The sequence below is a fragment of the Oryzias latipes genome, chromosome 22 (genome assembly GCF_053564925.1).
Source record: "Oryzias latipes strain Hd-rR chromosome 22, Olatipes_Hd-rR_3.1".
In the NCBI taxonomy this organism is placed as follows: domain Eukaryota; kingdom Metazoa; phylum Chordata; class Actinopteri; order Beloniformes; family Adrianichthyidae; genus Oryzias; species Oryzias latipes.
In genome coordinates, this window is record NC_136258.1 from 21,653,238 (window position 1) to 21,672,797 (window position 19,560).

At 42.4% G+C, this 19,560-nt stretch overlaps 1 protein-coding gene across 2 annotated transcripts; it reads right to left on the bottom strand.

Annotated features, from left to right (window-relative positions):
* Positions 1-339: 339 nt before the first annotated feature.
* On the bottom strand, positions 340-18,476 carry LOC101167411 (SLIT and NTRK-like protein 3). 2 transcript variants are annotated; one of them, XM_004082496.5, is made up of 7 exons: positions 17,994-18,476; positions 15,117-15,397; positions 14,729-14,980; positions 14,356-14,471; positions 13,178-14,098; positions 12,006-12,225; positions 340-2,912 (listed from the first exon to the last, which is right to left on the bottom strand). In XM_004082496.5, exons 2-7 carry the CDS (start codon positions 15,330-15,332, stop codon positions 1,809-1,811), a joined length of 2,829 nt encoding a protein of 942 aa, XP_004082544.1. In that variant the 5' UTR covers positions 15,333-15,397; positions 17,994-18,476; the 3' UTR covers positions 340-1,808. The 2 variants fall into 2 exon arrangements, with proteins under 2 accessions (XP_004082544.1, XP_020569198.1); XM_020713539.3 differs by having other exon boundaries at positions 18,117-18,255.
* Between the last annotated feature and the right edge of the window lie 1,084 nt (positions 18,477-19,560).

Consider the following 19,560-nt stretch of genomic DNA (forward strand, 5'->3'; position numbering starts at 1 on the left):
AAACGAGCTGGAGAGGGATAGTGCAAATCATGACCTTGGCCTCAGGGCCACCAGCCTTACACGTCCTCATTTCACAAATAGATTGTATTGATTTTATACCACTTATGTGGAAGATTTCACACTATTATCTTCTATCACCAGCCTTGGCTGTGTAAGGAATCCTGCAGGCGCTTAGATTTACTCAACTTTCATCTGATCTCTCCAACCAACTGCAGTCCGCAAGCTTAGCATACCTCAAGCTGTTCCCTTCATGCACTATTAAGACACTGGAAATGGAGAAAGTGAGCATCTGCAGGGTTCAAAGTGTCTGAATGTGAGTCTGCCACACATTAGCTGCAATTTTTTTTTTTATGTAGCACCCTTTATTGTCTTTCTTGGGTCGGCGGTAAGAAGGCTGAACCAGATGCAGAATCATCCTATACATTAATATAATATGATCCCTTACAGGACAGCTTCAACACGCAAAAACTAATAATAAATATATTCACAACTGCCTCTACTGTTTGTAGGAGATAAAAGCATAAAAAGGTACTTCCGTAAAAGATATGAATCAATAGTTGATAGAAGTGTCTGTTACTTTTAATCTTTTTTGAACAAATGAAAGGCATTTATGTCCTGTTTTTCATGTCAATTGTTCTTTTTTGCCATTTAATTTCCCTCTGAGAAATACTTAAAAAATCAATACAATAACCTCTGTGCCTTCGTACAATGAAAGAAAATGTGAAGCAGAGGTCCCTGTGGCCCTGTTAAGGTCCGGTTGATTAAGAAATCCAAAGTGCATCCGTTGCCATGGTGTCCTTCTTTAAATGGGTCTTCTTTGTCTTGTCTTGGATTCAAAGAAAACAAACAAAAACAATTACAATAATTCCAAAATCCTGGCTTCCAGAAAACCAAAACCTTCCTTTGATTTCACCCTCTACAAGGCAACTATTCTTGGGTATGTCCCCTGTCACAGCCTGGTAAAGAATTCAGCTGTAAAAACAAATTAAGTTAACTGAATGAGATGATGAAAAACGAACAGAACTACATACAACAACTCCAATATTGACTGTGTGTGTTAATATTTTTGGCTCATCCAGGGAATGCAATTACTCTTCAGGTTTTTTGATTGGTTTGTTCTTATTTGTCCATCAGCCTCCCATCCATTGGTAGTCAAACCTCTTTGTTTAGATAAATAGATCTGTATTCATAGAAAAATAAGCATTGACCACACTGCTGGCTGTTCATTGCTAAGGCACTTGGCTGTTTTCAGTTATTTCTTCTTTTCTCCCTTCTGGCTTTGCCGCTTCTCCGTCTTCGGTGTGCGCCCAGCTCACTCCACGTCTTTTGGCCGTCATCAACTCCGCGTTTGATGTTGTGAGGAGAGGGTCTGTCTCACCTCCACGCATGCCTTTTGAGAGCTGCAACATGAACCTACGCCCACCACTGAACTGTATCCTGCTAATTGTGGGTGCCGAATAGGAAAAATCAAGCCTCCGTGCTTCAGGACTGTGAAGAAAACAAAAAAAGTAGTAGCTGCAGCTGAAATTTTACCCTCCAGGCAGGGATCTGGGATCAGCTAATCCTTGCCAATTTATGGTGGGGAAAATACAAAAGAAAAATACAAAAAATGACCTCAGCTCCACGAATAAACATGGTGTTTAGTGTAGTCCTGCTCCCCCACGGGCTCCTCTCAAACCCAACCTTTGTACAGGAGTCATTGTTACTGGGTGATTCATCACCATCAAGAGAGATGGTGAAGAGACAGGCGAGGGAGGGCAGCAGAAATTGGAGGAGTAAAGGAGAGGGAGCATTAAAACCGAGGAGTGTTAAAACTGATACGAGCGGTCCAGCACCTCCATGTAGTCTGGTGTGGTCCTCAGTCTGCTCCTCTGCTCACCGGCTCCCTGCTCATTCTGGCTGCCTTGACCAGCTTTGGAGCTGTTGGTGGTGACCACGAGCGTTTGGTTTGGTCTCGCGTCCTGTTTAGAGTCTTGAGTGTGGGGGTAGCGAGGCGGCGGCCTTGCAAATCGTTCTGGTAGATCTCGAAACTCTGAGCTGCTGAGTCGGAAGAGGCAGTCCACCAATTCCACTTTGGGGGTGGGTCCCTGACTGTCAATGACAGTGGGACAGAGGATGCCATTCCCATGGAGACCAGGGAGTGAGCCAACTGCTCCTGTGACAGTGTTGATGGGCGACGAGGACACCTCCAGGGCCCATTCCCTCTCCTTCTCCACAGCTGAGCAGTACCCCCCCTCGCACTCATTTGACGCAACAAACGTCTTTCGCTGTTTGACCGCCACATTCTGCTCATCCTTGTAGATGGGGTTGCTACACATTTTTGAGGCCACAGCTGCATCTGGAACTTTGGATGAAGCCTCCGGGGCCAAAATGGTGTCATAGACGTGGTTGTGTTCCGGCGGCAGTGAAGTTTGCTTCTCTGGGAGGCCGTGGTGATGGTGGTGTGTCTGTTCAGTGAAGATCCCGCACTCCATCTGGATACCAGCCAAGTCTACCTCTCCCTGACGGCGGAATGGCAGCTTGTCCCTCCTCCTCAGGGCGTAGGCGATTAGTGCTGCTGCTGCAAAGAACGCAGAGACAAACAGCACCAGTAGGCTCAGCACCAGCACCGAGAGAGGGATCGAATCCATCCCAGAAGGGATGAGCAGTCCCAATCCTGTGCTGGGATAGCCAACCGATACGTTTGGGTCTGTCGAAGATGCCGTCTGCTCCTCCTGCTCCTGGTCCTCCCGGGGCTCCAGCTCAGGGCACAATAGCTCCATGGAGAGGGAGCGCAGGTCCACACCTTTGGTTTTCTCCGGGGAGTGACACACCACCTCTCCCACCACGACCACCGCGCTGAGCCCTTCCAGCCAACGCTTCAGTGGAGCTGCTTCGCAGTTGCACTCCCATGGGTTCTGCTGCAGGTCCACCTGGAGGAATACATCGCACAGTGTCATAGTGTATTAGCACACTAATTACTGAACTGCCATGCAATGCAAATTCATGAATCACTTGTTTAAACGTAAACAGAAATATGTAATTCTGCTTTGGCCTTCATAAGTAATTTTGTAACTATATGTTATGTTAAAGAACCATCCAGGAGCTGGCTCTGTAATGAGATGACAACAAGAAAAATGGCGTTGCATACATCTTATTTCCATTTCAAGTAGCTTCAATATGTACACTGTGTGGAAAAAATGATTATTTTTTTGCCATTTACATAAAAGAGCGCAGCTTTTCCCCTTGACCAGTGCTTCTAGGGAAATTCTAAAATATAAAGGTGGGGAACAGCACTAATGTATGTAAATAATCAACAGTCATCAAACATTCACAATGTGTGAGCTTTTGGTAAACTCAATTTACAGCACTCAGTGGTGCTCTCTTGAAAAACCTGTTGGTACATGTGCTTCAGCGCGGTACGAGGAAATCTGAGTTCACTATAAAAAGCACTCAGAGTTTACATAAGTGGTTATTCATAAAAGTCTCTGGTTGCTTTTGTGGGACAACCGTGTGTGAGTATCAAAGCTCTCTGTTTTTGACAATAGACAGGAGGAGCAGCAACCCTTCTATGTGCTGTAATCTAATATGTTTGCTCATAAATCCGTTTTCTCAATGCCAGCTATTGACTAGGTGTCCTGTAACCAACTCAAAGATTCAGTTAGTCACACTTTGCAAAGACTAAAGCAGATTATGCATAAAGGAAATCACTGCATGATGTATTGTCTGCAGAACTGATCAGTTCCATGTTTTTTTGTGAATAAAATGCGGATATTCTTTTCCCGCCACACTTCCAAGGAGCTTGCAAAAATGTTATGCTAAATTGGTTAGGCCGTCTTTTGGCTTGGAGTGAGAGATGCATTTTAGCATGACTCAGCATTGTTGCCGTGAGAACCATGGAGTGGCTCCGTATCACAGCGAAAAACCGGATGCTCTTTGCCTTTATTGGTGTTTGTCCATTGTGGGCTTTTGCAAGGCTTCCACAGTGCTACTGGAAAAGCTCTCGGGACAGAATGAACTGCTAAATGAAAGATCCGCTGAAAGGAAGGGTTCGTCAAGTTTTTTTCCCCCCCGCATTATCCCAATACATCTCAGATGTGATGCAGCATGAATAAGCAGGCTGGCATGCTAGATAAACGTGTTACCCAACTGTCGGTTTCTTTTTGCTGCTTCACAACTTTAATGACAACAATCCTACATCTGGCAGAAATCCTTGAGGCGTGTTATTGTTTGCTTACAGTCAAATCCCACAGGCTTTCTCCCATATCCTTCTCAAGCAGTTGTCCAGCTCATGATGGAAGATATATATAAACAGAAATTAAGATTAAGATAGCATTTTTGAGTATGTTTTTTTTTTTGTATAAATCATTGTGAATCAGGATCAGACCAAAAAAATAAATAAATAATGGAAAAATCTAGTAGCAGTGACGTAGGTGCTGCAATCGGTGGGCGACAAGCTCCCTTCTCTACTACATTCTGATGCAACTTGCAGACAAATAGATCCACGTATGTATTTGTTTTCCTAGTCCGAGCTGGCATCTGGTTAAAAACTGGATGGCTGGATGACTCTAATTTTGCTCTCCCTTTTTTTTGCACTGGTAATATTAGGTTGAGGTTTTGAGAGACTGTAAGCTAGAGGGAGAGAGTGTAAACAAAGGGATCATTGGAAGTGTGGGCAGGTTTAACTTGACGCCTAATGCATATATGCATGAATGCACCTCATCACTTTTTCAAAATTATTTTATGTAAGCAACTACTTGAAAGTGAAAAAATATGAGGGTTTTTTTCATAGTTAAAAAAAATTCAAATCTCACAGGGTTAAATTTTGAGGGTAAAGTTTGTTTTCCTCCTGAGTAAAATATCTGCAGCCTCTCTAAACTTTATCTGGACACTAGATATTGTGTATGAACCATTAAAATGTGATATGGATTTTCCCTTAACCTATAGCTGTCAAAGTGGAAGCTACAAAATCGGACGGCAACTTCAGCCTCATTTGACTTTTGAGGTGCGACAGGTAAATGAAAAAAGGAAAGAAAAAAATGTCACTAACAGTATTTTCTAAATATGATAATAAATGTAAATTCACTGTTTGAGCAACTTTATTAGCAGCATCCTCATGACTCTAGACAGTGGTTGCTGAGTATAATACATAATTATAATGGTGTGTGGGAACACCGGTCACAAGAAATCCATATTTGGAATAAAGACTACTGGTTTTTGTTTGTTAAATGCAGCTTTCTTTTATTATGAAGTCAAAGGCTCTTGTTCTGTTTCCTCAGTGGCTCTTTGATGCGTAAAAAAACTTTTTTTGTTAACTTTACCGGTACTATCTTGAGCGTTTCAATTTAACATTTCCTGCAGCTGCTTTATGAAAGTAGCGGATGGATTTCTGACACGGGCCCGAGCAACTTGACATGCATCATCAATGAGTCAGATGCGGTTTGGAGAATCCAGAATTTTTCCAAAACAAAACTATCCATCAGAATCAACGCAAAAAAAAAAAGAAAAATTGTTTGTGTTATTTTTACCACCCGTCTCAAAGACCAGTATAGGGTTGGGGACCACTGATCCAGATTGCAATCTGCCATCAACCTATCAGTCAAGGCTTTTTCAAAGATTATATACCTGCCTTTGTTGTGAAAGGTGTTTTTAATCTGTTAAATTGTGCAATTGTAATCCCAGAGCCAGTCTGCAGTTAACCCTGTGCTCCAGCACGACCATTTAAAATAAGATGAGTTGCAACAGTCAATCTTTAAAAAAAATATTCTGCCTGACTGAAACAAAAAAAAAAAGGCCCATTTATTTGTATTGCGGGCTTTCATCATTATGATAGAGATCAAAGATCAAGCCATAATTTGGCTAAGATTTCTTTGACAGCAATGAAAAAATTCTCACCAGGGGAGAAATTCTGGTCTTTCTCAGCGAGCCGTGCGTCTTCTAATTGATCACTTTGCTCAATCAGCAATATTCTGTCATTAGATTTGCTCCACTTAGCTTTTAGAAATAGTCAACACAAGCAGGTTTTTCGGAAGCTCTGGCACCAGAATCCTGCAGAAGTCTCTGGTGATGAGACGCCTCTGAGCTCCGGCTTGCCAAGCCTTCTTCATTTTGAATGTGTTTCATTGTCTTTTGAACAATACACAGAATGGATATTGAAGAGGGACTTTGAGAGAAAATACAGTTTGATGCTAAAGATTTTTTAAATAGCGTGTGTGGGATGGATATGAGCTTTTATGGCGTTGTGAGATAATTCATGCAAAGCAAAGTAATCATATTGAATCTGCTCACTTCTGGAGCCGTTGCAGGTATTATGTCACAGTGCATGAGCCTGAAATGTCGAGCATTTCCGAAAGAGAATGTGCTTTTAGAGCCATCATTGGCTTCTTCTTATACTTTTACCTCAGATTTTGCATATATTCCTTGGTGGCTTCAAGAAACTCTCACTAAAGGGCACGTTTGTTCCTGCAGTCTGTGTTTTATGTGGGTGGATAGAGAGCAGAAGTAATGGCAAAGAGTAAGAGTTTCCAGACCATTGAGGCAAGTGTTGGGAGATAAATTGGCATCTCGGCCTCTGCATGATTGTTAAACATCAGTGCAACATGTTGAGCCTGGAAAGAAGCCTTTGATCTTTTATTCCGTGGGAAAACAAATGCTGACTTTTAGAGCTGCATGATTGCACATCCTGATATTCTGCGTTCAAAATTTGCTGCAAGCAGAACATGTTTACAGAAGGGATGTTAGGGCAATGGCTTTTAACAGTTTTGTTTACCCAAAGCTGACTTACTGACTGACTTTTTCTTCAACTATTATCAACCGCTTTTATCTTAATTAGTCTGATCCTCACTAAATATGTCCTAAATGTTAATTTGCTCTCATTTCAGTGTGAAGAAAAAGGATTTCTCCAGGAATGAGATAGTTTTTAAATCTGAAAAGGATTTATAGCTACCTCCATGAGCTAATACCACCTTATTATATAGATAGAGCCTGTGAGACTGAAATCTGTCCTCCAAAATAATGAACAGCAAATGCACACCACCTGTCTGGTCACAGGCTCACAAATGCCTGTAATTTCAGGGGCTTTTGCTGACCTCTTGTATTGATGTGTGAACACTTGAGTGTAGTATATGCTGTGCTCTGCAATGTTTAAATGAAAAACTGGTTTATGTTACAAAAAGATAGTAATTGCTTTTTGCAGCATATGTTTTCTGTCTGCCTTTATGCTGGTTTGCCATTTCAACTCATAAACCACAGAATCCCTAAAATAGTTACCTAATTTAAATGAACAGTACAGTGCTGTTTTATTAGAATTATTCCGTTTATTTATTATTTTTTGAAAGATGTTGATCGTAATATATTTTCATAAAGCAATTTGCCAGAACAGACAAGTCTTGTCAGTAAATAACCGTGCATCACCTTTAACCTGTGTGTTGTTTTGTATTTGCTTGTTTTTTAGCATGCTGCTGAGAGCATTATTTGTAAAATTAGCATCTATTTTCCATTGCCAGCAGCTAATGATACCATCAATCTAAAAGCTTATGTTATCCAACATTGTAATATTATTAATAGATACACTTAGTGACTAAAATACTTTCCCAATTGAGTCCTTTAAAAACCCATTTAAAATCAAAAACTACTTTTTTTTTTTTAGAAAAAATTCTGTTATTTAATTATAAATTTAAAAAAAGCTTTTCTCTTAAAAAAGTCTTTAAAGTCTCACTGTGGTGATCTTCTGAGCTATTTTAAACATTCCCAGTGGTGTTTTAATTATAATTATACTGTTTTTAGCCTAAATCAAATACACCTGTGTCGTTTTCCAGGACATAGTTTCTTTAGAGTGACAGTAGTTCATTAGAATTTTGCCTCTTACTGTAGTTGTGGGGAGGACCCTTGACATGGAGTCAGCCTTCTTCCACTTCCCGTCATCCACTTCCCGCTAGCTTACAGCCCCTCACAACCCCAAGCAAACCAGTGCAACAAAAACGGCGAGCAATATTAAAGCTTTGCAGCTGTGCAATTTTGAGCCTGATATCAGCTCAGACAAGGAAATCAAAAGAGGTATGTAAATCTTTTTTGTGTGCAAGTGGATGCATCAGAATGGAGTGGAGCAGGGAGCTTCCAGCCAGCAAATTTTAGCACCCATGCCACTGATACAAGCTTTTTCCCGCTATATTTTTGTCTACTCCTGATTCACAACACTTTTAATTAAGAAAAACTCAAAAATGCAAGTTTAAACTTAAAGTCTTTTACATAGGTTCTCCATCATGAGAAAAATGCCACGAGAACATGTTAAAAACAACAAATACATGATTTTTATCAGTGGGTCTTTTAGGTTTCAAGTTCAACTTTCATATGCAGGCAAGTAATTTAAATGAGTTACCAGCAAAGGACAAATTTTGAGTTCCAAAAAAATGTTAAAGCATTGCAGAGATATAAGATATAGTGGTCCACTCTGATTAGAAGATTGCAGGTTCAGTGCACCCTGGCAATCTGCCAGTGTCCTTGTGCAAGACACTGAACCTCACAATGCCATATAAGGTTGGTGCCTTGTAGGGGAGCCACTATCAGTATGTGAATGGGTGTGTGAATGTGACTTTAATTTGGGTTGGGCCTTAATCAAAGTAGAATTGTGTTATATAAGTATACACCAAATAAACTCACTGTGACAGCAAAAAAATATTTTTCAACTAAATTAATTTGCTCTAAGATATCTACAGTATTATCTATTGTGCCATGTGCAATATAATAGTTTTTTACCTAATTGACTAGTGCAGAAAATGCATACAAACATATCTTTAACTGAACGACAGATAAGATAACTCAACTTCTGCTGTTGTTTTGCTTGTATTATTAATTATTATATAACGGTACTTAATTGAGCTTTTATTTTAAGTAATACACTGTTTCTAATCTCCTATCATAGAAAAATCCCAAATTTGAGTCCTTTTTATATAACTATGTAAAGATGAGTCTTTACAAATAATCCAAAGAGCTTTGAAGTGAACCGTACTAAGCCCAGCAGACTTTAATTCAAATTGTGGGTTACCACGACCCGGATGACTAAGAAGCATATTGCCTCTGAGTCATTGGGTCACTGAGCCAAATCAGTGAGGATTCCTCCTTTTCAACAACCTGTTCTAATATAAATATGCACATCTATTCTGCTGCATTATGGGAGAGAAGTTATTTTACCTTGCCTATGAAAATACTGCTCTCTGCAACCCATCAGCTCTACGGATCAATGCCAACAATTGAGTCTTTGTGCACAGGCTCTCTTTAGTCCGGCTGTACAACTCCTGTGCATGCCAGGCATATATCGGCTGCCAGTCGGTGTGTAGCTGGTGTTTGTATAAAACACAAGGCCTCAACAAACTGATATTCTCTGCAAGCAAAAGAAGAAGAGACCTAATGGCAGCATTGATCATTTATCTGCACAGGTTGAGCTTCACGTAGCTACACATCTGTCAGACCATAATGAAGCAGGATATTTTTCACTGTCTTCATGATTGGGTTTTTTGGACTCTTGCTGCTCAGCTCTGCACTGTGCTGTCAGTCTTGTTGATCTGCAGCATCATCAGTTCACTGACGGTTTTTCATTGCATGAAACACATGTGAGTAATGGGATTTCCAGAAGCCTCGCAAGCATTGAGCCTAAGAGCTCTCCTTTTGTTTTGGGGATGTTCATCTAATTCTTTGTCATTTTTGTTTACTCTATGTCACTTGTTACTTCCGAGAGAGGCAGGTACCTGTTAGTTTGGTTTCAAAATCCTGTGCTAGTGCTACCCAGCCGCTGCTTATAGGCTAATATTTGCAATGCAAATGAGAAAGCAGCGCTAATCTTCTCATCTTTTCCCTCAATAGCAAAGCAAACACAGTTTTGCAAAAGGGATAGCAAATCCCGACTGTTTCTGTTGCTTTCACATTTTGACAGAGCTGAAAACGCTGCTTCCAGCAAATACGGAAAGGCTGCCCGGATCAGTGAAACTGGAGGATATTATAGGACACCAGGTAATGTTTGAAAGGAATGGATTTAAACTTCGGCATGCGTAATTTCACTGAATAATTGAAATGGTGAAGCTTAGAAGGCTTTGGATAAAAAGTCTTGTTTTTGTGCAAACCGTATGTAGCTGAAACAATGCTTCACTCACACAAAATGCAATTTCTCTACCCTTTGAATAAAATCAAAATATGTAATGTCTTTTTAAAGATTCACTTGAAGATCTTGAAGGATTCTTAGAAACATCAGCCATTGTCTAATCCGTTTTATGTTTTGTTATAGCTGACAATTAAGAAAAAATCCCATCACCAGCCAATTTGATGTTATTATGCCTTTCTTGGCTCTTCTCTGCCTTGTTTTCCTCAGACTTTACAGAAGAATGGGAATCGTCTTGCATTAGGTGAAACCTGGCCATGGGCAAATTTCTTCATTACAGCTGGCAATGACAAGAAAGTGTTGGCCTGATACACAACATGTTATTTTGCTGTTATGGAAAGAGACATATGAATTCCATTCCTCTATGTAATTCTGGCATCCATTCAGTTCAGATGCTGCTTCACTTAGTATGATTTCCTCCTGTTTCTCCATTGGACTCAGGCACATTTACCCACCACTAGATTTCTACCAAATAAATTCCACACTCCACAACAATTACAATTTTCTATTTAAAGTAATGTTTTTTTTCTAAATACCCCTGACATCAAGGGAATATTTTCCTACCCGTGTGTGTAAGTGGGTGTAGGATAATCCTGTTCTTGATGGTGCCAGTGTCTCTAAGATATCTTCGCGTCTTTTTTTATAATCATCCAAATGGAGTGCTTTTTGCAGCAGCTGTGAACTAAACCCTTCTTCCACCTGCATCACCCTTTGATTTTACTGTGCAAACTCTAGCTGGAAAAAAAAGGCTTCAAACAGTCTGGCGTTAAGTCAACAGGTGATAGCTCTGTCATCTTTTTTTTCTGCAGCCAGTTAACTCCACAGATGTGGGTTTGTTAGCAAAAAAAAAACCCTGGGTGTGATTGAATTCACACCCTGGGGTAATATATTTTGAGAACTGCTGGATTTCGATTATACACCATTTTGTGCAGCCAGTCTAAGAAACCTTTAATATTATTGGACATTAGAGTTGCACAAAAGTGCAACACATTTGAACGTGGTTCCTGCAGCATGTCCATTCCCCAGGAAAATTCATGTTGAACAGCCAGCCTTCAATCCCTCCGTCTCAGATCAGGGATTTTTTCACACAGCATAGTAAAACAGAAATTTACAAAGAAATTTGGGCTAATCCACACCCACTTTACAGCATTCTGCACAGGCGAAGAAAATTCTAGCACATTGAATTTAAAGATATAGAGCCTACATAGAAAAATGTTCCTATCATTATTTTCATGTACGACAAGCAGTCACACAATGCTGCAGTCAAATAGGTTCAGGTGTAAAAAAAAAATAAAAAAAACACAATTTATCACATACAGTGGTTTCGACAGTCTATTTAGTGAATGGTTCATTAATTACAACCATGCTCAAACATTTGAAGTGTTCTGCTTTCTCCTGTTTGGCTCCTGATTTATTAAGACCACTTAAACAAATCAAGTCAATTGCAATTCGCCAACTGGAATACCTGAGGCACAACCAAAGTCCCACATGCCACTGCAGAGCGTTAAAAACAACAGATGATGGGAGAAAATTGCAGCTGTGCCAGAGGGCACAAGATCAGTGCCTACTGGAAATGTTTAATGAGCGTATCGCATCCAAACATATCAGTCTCTTTTGTTGTGAAATCAGCAGTGGCTATTTGTTATCTAATAAAACCTAGTAATCTGTCTTAAAAAGGAAAAACATTTTCCAGAATTATACATATTTCTTTAGAGATGGTCCAGTTAGTTGATACAGCTCACTCAGCAAACTGGTGGTGATTTGGCAAAAGCTTGCTAAAAGCTTCATGCAAGGCATTTATAGACTCATTACGTTTGCTCTAATGTGTTGATCGGTAAATCCAGTTAATGATGTGGCGATGCTCATTTTCACTCACCTGCACCAGTCCTTTGAGATGCTCCAGCACTCCTTCCATTGGGAGCTGCAGGAGGTGATTGTTTCTCAGGTTAAGTCGAGCCAGACTGACCCCTGAGAACACACCAAGAGGAAGGCTCCTCAGCAGGTTGGCGTTGAGAAACAACAACTCCAGGGACGGCATGGTGTCAAAAGTGCCGGGATCAACCTCATGGATTTCATTATACTCAAAATAAAGGTACCTAAAGACAGAAAAGGGAATAAGGCAAATGTGTCACGTTTACAAGTATGCTTCAGGGTGACAAACCCTCGTCTTTAAGATCAATCAGAGTACTTTTACTACCCCTGCTTACCGGGATTACCCAAGTGTGTTTGGTTAATCTGGAATCATCTGATCCAGCTAACTAGCAGCAAATAGGGCAGGAATATCTGGGAAACAAGTGGGATGATAGATCTCACTAGGAAGGGTTAGCACGCTCTGCATAATAGAAAAATCTGTGTGAGACTTTCCATGCTGGCTGGGAATATGTTGAAATAAGTAAAAGATCCGGTGTGAATTACTCATGGCACTCCCTCACTATTAAGTCACTAACAAAGGCTAACGAGGGGTTAAGAGGAAGACATTTTCAAGGTCTAGAGAAGATCTTTATTATTGACTAATAGTCAAAATTATGAGTCTATACCCTGTCTTGAAATATAAAGACAATACAGCTAAAAACTACAGGCCATATGATGTTTCAGCAAATGCTAGATGCCATCTATAAAAGCTGATCTGTCACCTTTATCGAAGTTTAATATGCTTGCTGGCTGCAGATACGCATTATTTGAAAACTTAATCTGACAATAATAAACATCACCCTTACACGGTGTTTTCATTATAAACCTTTCCTGAAAACACTAAATCTTGGCAGCACCCAGATTCTTGCTACCTTATCAACACCTCTGTATGCAAATACAGAGGCGAAGAATACATTTTCACATTGTCACTCATATCACCGCAACTAGAGCACGTCATCAGACAGACTAAATAATGGCACTCCTGAAATAGAATGAGAAACTTTGGTTTCACTCAAACTTCAACATGGTATTACAATGTTGATATTAAAAACCTGTGTCAAAATAGAAGCTAACAGATGATGCCTTGCATTCCGAGTGCAGCAGAAAGACAAATTTACAAACAGGAAGCCATTCTACCTCAGATTCTGCAGCCCCAGAAACATGTGTGGGCTGATTCTCTCCAGGTTGTTTCCATTCAGGTAAAGGGTCCTCAGGGTTATTAGACTGGAAAAGGCCCCCTCCTGGAGGTACGAGATGCGGTTGTTCCCCAGATGAAGCAGGTCTAGACTGGAGAAGTTCCAGAAGTCCGTGCGAAAGATCCCCTGGATTAAATTCCCACTCAAGTAGAGTTTACGACCGTTGAGAGGGCGAGGTGTGAGCTGGGACACATTGTGGAAGCCACTCTCTTTGCAGTTGACAGTGAGGCCCAAGTCAGTGATGTGCAGGTTGCAGGTGCAGCCCAGGGGACAGATAATAGGGATGGGGGGGCGGGTCTGGTAGCCAGCAACAGGGTTGGGCATCAGACTGCGAGAGGTGGGGGACGTTCTAGAAGGCCGTGGCCTTTTGGTCGGTCTCAAGTGCTTCTCCCTGTCTCTACGTTCTGCAGAGGAAGAGGATGACGAAGTGGAGGAAGTATGCGTGTTCTGGCGGGAGCCATGCACCATGGAGGAGGGTTTCGTCGGTCTGACTCGCCCAGGATTGGAGTTGGTTTTAGAGTTGGGGGTCAAGTGCTTTGGCTGTGATCCTGCCGATGGACCGCCTCGCTCTCCTTGGAGTTCTTTATCTGGCAGATCTGCACACAGTTGTTTGCGAGGGATTTCCCTTAGGTCTTTACGATGAAGGTGGAAGGGGTATTCACAGGTAACATCCCCAACAACGGCCGTGTAGGGGATCTGAGCCAGCCACTGCTGTAGCTGCACTGCCTCACAGCCACAGTTCCAAGGATTTTCCTCCAGCTGAAGCTCCATCAGGGAACGGCCAATGTACTCCAGGGTACCAGCATATGCCAGGCTCTTCAGACGGTTTCCTCTCAGGTCCAAATGAGTCAGAGACACAGATCTAGAACAGCAGGAGAAGGAGGATCGTTAGCCGAATTAGATAAAAGGATCATTTGATAGCAAAAGAAAATAAAGGCTTACAAATTTAATTATGCTTTTTAATTCATGATTAATCCAACTTTTATGATTATGACATAGTGTACCACAGTAGAATTAATTCAAGAGAACAGATTGTCTGTCTGTGTGTGACACTGACATTTCGGCAAGTCATTGCTGGTATAATTAAAAACCTTTGTGGCAAAATAATCAGAACCCAACCTGAACAGATGAGCGGGCAAGACAGGGATCAGATTGTCATTCAGGATGAGAACCCGCAGTTTATAGAGAAACCTCAGAGCACCATTGTCGATTCGTTTGATCACATTGTAGTCAGCCTGGAAAAGCAAAGAAATGAAAAAAAAGGGTGACGTTACCAAAATTGGGAAATGGACTGAACCTGAAGGTTCGATGCACTCCACTTGAAAAAGAGGCTCAACGATGTTGAGAAAACTGTTTTACCCCATTTTCACCCCGGCCACTTTACACCCATTGATTGTTTCTGGCGCAGCTCTTCATTTTGTTCTTGGGGGAAAAATGGTCAATAATTCCCTCAATCAAAGATAATCAACACAGATTATCTTCTCAAGCCTACCTGGAGGTACTCCAGAGCCTCTAGCCCAGCGAAGGTGTCATTTTTGAAGACTTCTAGCTTGTTTTCGTGCAGGTACAGCCGCTTCAGTTTGGCCAGTCCATGAAAGGCTCCCACTCGGATGTCCTGGAGTGCATTGTTGCCAAGGTTTAAAGACACTGCGTTGCCAAGGTGCTGAAACCCGTTGCTATAGAGACGTCTAAAAGAGTTCCTCTGGAGGTTGAGTTTGAAAGGGCGGACCCACGAGTGTGACACCTGGATGATTAATTAGAGGTCTTATTAGTTAGCTTATTAATTACGTGGAGTGAACAGTTAGAAAACCCATAAGGCGCATGAGAGACAGGATATTAGATGGGGAGACGTGGTATTTTAATTGGTGATTTAATGGTACCTGGCTGGCATTAGTGAAGCCCCGCCCATCACAGTGCACATGGAGCACACTTTCTTTGACCTCGCACGTGCAAGGTTCAAAGCACGGCTCATCCACTTCCTCCTCGGAGTTGTCCACCAGAGGGGTGTGCGTGGAGGTGGGGGTAGGGGTGGGGGTGTGTGACGCCTTGAAGAGATGCACACATCCCAGGGCCACCGCAAGAGTGACCCACTGCATCCTTCTGCTTCTCCCTTTCAGCTCAACAGCCTGGGGCTGCAGCCCGGCATCAGGCCTTCATCGCACTGCAAAATGAGGCAAAGATTCATACATTCAGACACAAACACACACAACAAACGCCGTCGGACACACAAATCAGTTAGGAGAGGCCAAGCAAAGGGGAGGTAGCCAGAAAAGTCCCTTCAGGGTGAATCACATCGGATGTACATCAGAAGCATATTCAAGCAGACAGAAAATAAATGTTAAATCACACACACTTTTGAAACGCGAGGAACGCAATTCATTATTCCTGAATAATGATGTCTAAGCCAACTGGAGGCCGTGATGCGCCATTATATGAGTCAACCTATGACAAACCTATGAGAATCTGCACAAGAAAACAAAGCTTCAGATAAAAACCAGGGTCTGATTCTTTTTCAAAACATCAATGTATTAACTGCTGCCACACCGGTTTAGAATTTCAAATTTAAATGCTGACATTGTAAATGCAAAACAGAGACACACAAGTGGCCTAATTCACCTGTGAATCACATTTTATCATGTTCAGAGTGGCTTTTTGGACACAAAGATGAAAAAAACTTGTGATGAATATATTCATCCCTGTTCTCAAACTGGGATGCTGAAATGTCATGCACGTGTTGTCTTAATGTATGCACTATGAATATGGGTAGATGCAAATCAGATTCATATTGCTTCTGTCTAATGAACTGCTCCATTTAATGTGATGAATGGCAATCAGAGAACAGAGGGATGCAGCACAAAACTCCTGATATTATCAATCAACCAAATATGTTGGGTTATCAACAGCTATCGAGACCTGTCATAGTTATTATTGTGGTAATGACAGTGGAGAGAAGGCATCACTGCAAATCAAAACTCTTCAAAATGTTGAAAAGGGCTGATGTGGAGGCAGTGGAATGATAGACAGGAGCACAAAGTGGTGCAGATCATAATAGTGATGATAATGAGAATCACACAGATTTGGAAAAAAAGAGGGAATAAAACCAAAATTGGTGAAGTCCTGCTTAAAAAAAGATCATTGGTGAAAATGTGATTCCTGTTCTGGGAATTTTCCTCTCAAGTTTTAATGAGACTTAAATTGGAAGAAAGCATCTCGATCTGCTCAAGCAATGTTGAACACCGCCATGTAAAATGCAATAATGATCATGATGGGATGGTAGCTGTAATCATCCGGTAATAATCTAGGAAAGGCGGGTTAGACGGCGAGGCAGAAGTGAAAACACCACCGCTCGGAAGAGGAAGAGCAATCACAGAGGTGATTATGATGGGAAAATGTAAAGGGAAAAGTGGGAACCAGAGGATGAGGAGGAAAGATGGGAGGAAGGTGAAGGAATGGAGGAGCAGACAGATAAGGGGAGAGTAATGGGCAGAGAGTTGGTGCACTTCAGGAGGAAATGGCTGAGGTGGGAGAGAGGGATAGGATTGCATAAGCACCAAGAAGTCAGTCAAGGCTGCCACTCGGTAGGAGAGCTCACAGTGAAACAACTGAAATCTGATATTGATTATATCAAAGCTGTGCTCTCGATCTGCACAACGCCTCACAGAAAAGCGGTGCCGAAGCCAAGTTTTCCTCCTGAGTGTGTCTACGTGTGCTCAAACAGAGCAAGACGGGTCAAACCATATCCAAAAAGTACGCCTTTATCGCCTGCCAAACACTGAAACAGGTAGCTAGACACGTGTGGATGAGTGTGAGCTTTCATAACAAAATCACTGTCATGCTGCAATATGTGCTGGACAATCTCACGAATAATAAAAAAAAGGAGAGGTGCAATTTCTGCAGGCTGCAAAAAGGAAATTCACCATGCTATTAAAGTGTTCGGAGCATCTGTGCTTTTCCAGGCGATACAGGCACACACGCTTCGACAAATTGGGCCAAAGCATGAAAGGGAGTCCCGACAGCTCTTCAATTTCATCTAAGAAATGCATTGTTTATCACTGGGTCCCCCAACCCCCTGATATAGAGGAGATCAATACTGGGCCTCGATGGACCACTGAGATCCCTCCTGCTTTATTATGCCTTGGTGGATGGTTATCTCTCCCTAATGAGAAGAAACACAGTCAACACTCAAGCTCTTTCTCCAATCAGCCAAGTGGACTAGTCAGCAGTCAGCAAGGCTCTGCGTCACAATGGTAACAAGAAACAAAAAGGAACTGAATGTTGATGGATACAGCACAGCAGGGAACTGGCCTCTGTGTGTCTGTCACACTCTGACTGTTTTCATCATTTAACACAGGCCTCATGCAGGTGTGGCTCCCCTTCTTTTCTCCCTTGAGTCTCTCTGACTTTTTTTTCTTCCTCTTTTCTCTGGACCTGCACACTGACGCAAGCCAACCAGAGATGACGGTCACTTTCTCCAACGTATTATTCATGTCACATAATCCCACTGTCTACCTCTGTGTCCTCTCTGTCGGTCAGAAAGCACACTCATCAAGGCTTTTACACGGGGCCCCTGATCACTGAACACTATCAGCAGAAGCAGCAGCAGCATCACTGATCAAATGCACAGGGCTGTCAGCCCGGACAGCACCAAGAAAATCAATTAACAAGTAACATTTCGGCATGCATTGTAATAGTTTGCTAAATGGAAGTATGACCAATTAAAAAGCCGAGTCAGTAAAAAGATCCCATTAGACATTTACCAGGCTATGTATGAAAATCCTTGGCAGAGTAACGCAATCCAATTGCATTCCTCATCGTCTCGGAGCAGCTTCTCAGATCCACACAGCGACGCTCAGCAGAGCAGGGATGCGGGCAATACTCACTCAGTCCACCGCCAAAGAATTGAGGAACGACCGAGAAAAGACTTTAGAGGCTGACTGTCGACATGTCGTGCACGTTCAGCTGCACTCTTCTCCCTCTCTGCGCTCCTGTAGCGGCTGAGGCGGATGAGGAGGAGGAGGGGGGAGAGAAGGGGGGACGTGATAAGACTGCAATGAGGTGGAGGAGAAAAAAGGAAGCGAGAGAGAGAGGAGAGTGTGTGTGTGTGTGTGTGCGCGTGGGTGTGTGTGTGTGTGTTAAAGAGAGATTGGCTTTAGGATGCAGGTCCGCTTCTCCACCACGCAGCCCATGGGAGCTGCGGCACTGGACCGCTGCTGAACACGCAACCACGGAGGATGCTCTCCTCATCCCGAGCAGAGCGGAGTACTTTTACAGAAGAGGGGGGTGGGGGGTTCCACCATCACGACCTGAACCGGTTCGGCTATTCTCCGAAACAGATTACAGAGGAATCAGAGACGACTGATTGCCATAAACTTTTTAAAAACATTCCATTATGCTGTTGATAATTTACCCCATCATTATCCTTATTGCATTCAATCTCACCTTTTTTTTAATGTGTTACCATGACGACTCGTGCCAGAAAAAGTGATGACTCTTATGAGTTTTGTAAGGCCTGGAAAGCCTTTCTTCCAAACGCCTCTCCTGTCAAGTGGAGGCGGAGGGCGCAACAGATGGCGCCCCCACCGCCTCACCAGCATTAAATTTAGCCCCTTCTCCGTGCTAATCACGACCCCACTAGGTGGCTGCTGCTCCATCAATACTTCCTATATAAGTGGCTCCTCCAGGGCCCCTTGAGAGACTCGGGCTCCCCTCAATCAAACACACACTGCGGTGCCACTGTGTTGCAAACTTTAACAGAAAGGCGTTCAAATATCAGGGAAAAGATTTAATAACAACATGTCTCCCACGTTACCAAGCTGAAAGTTCAATTTTCGGTTCAATTTCACATTGATTCCTGCGTGCATTATGAGGTGAATCACCTTGAGGAGACGGAGAGGCGCATCTCCCCCCTCTTCTTCCCTCCTCTCCCTCCCCACAGCAGGAGAAGCTCTCCCCAGAGATTCCTATCAGAAACAGTAACAGAGGCCGTTCCAGTAATATCAGCGAGATGCAGATGATGGTTATAGATCTCTGGGCTCTCAGGTGCATTAGTGTGTATTACAGCTTCCCCACAAGGCTACTTAATGCTGGCTTGCAGGGGAAACAGTCCAAGCATGTGTACGCTACATGCATTACTTTTGCAGACACATGCACATGTTTAGGTTGTTTGCAGGAGATGTTTTTGTTGCCCAGGTGCTGAGAGATGATTTGATCTATTTTGAGATAGGGTGTCAAATTTGAGATCACAACCCTGAGCTGAGGCACTGGCCATGAAGGGGAATATAGGAGAAAAACAGTCACTTTGCTCACTGTAGTGATGTCAGTGAA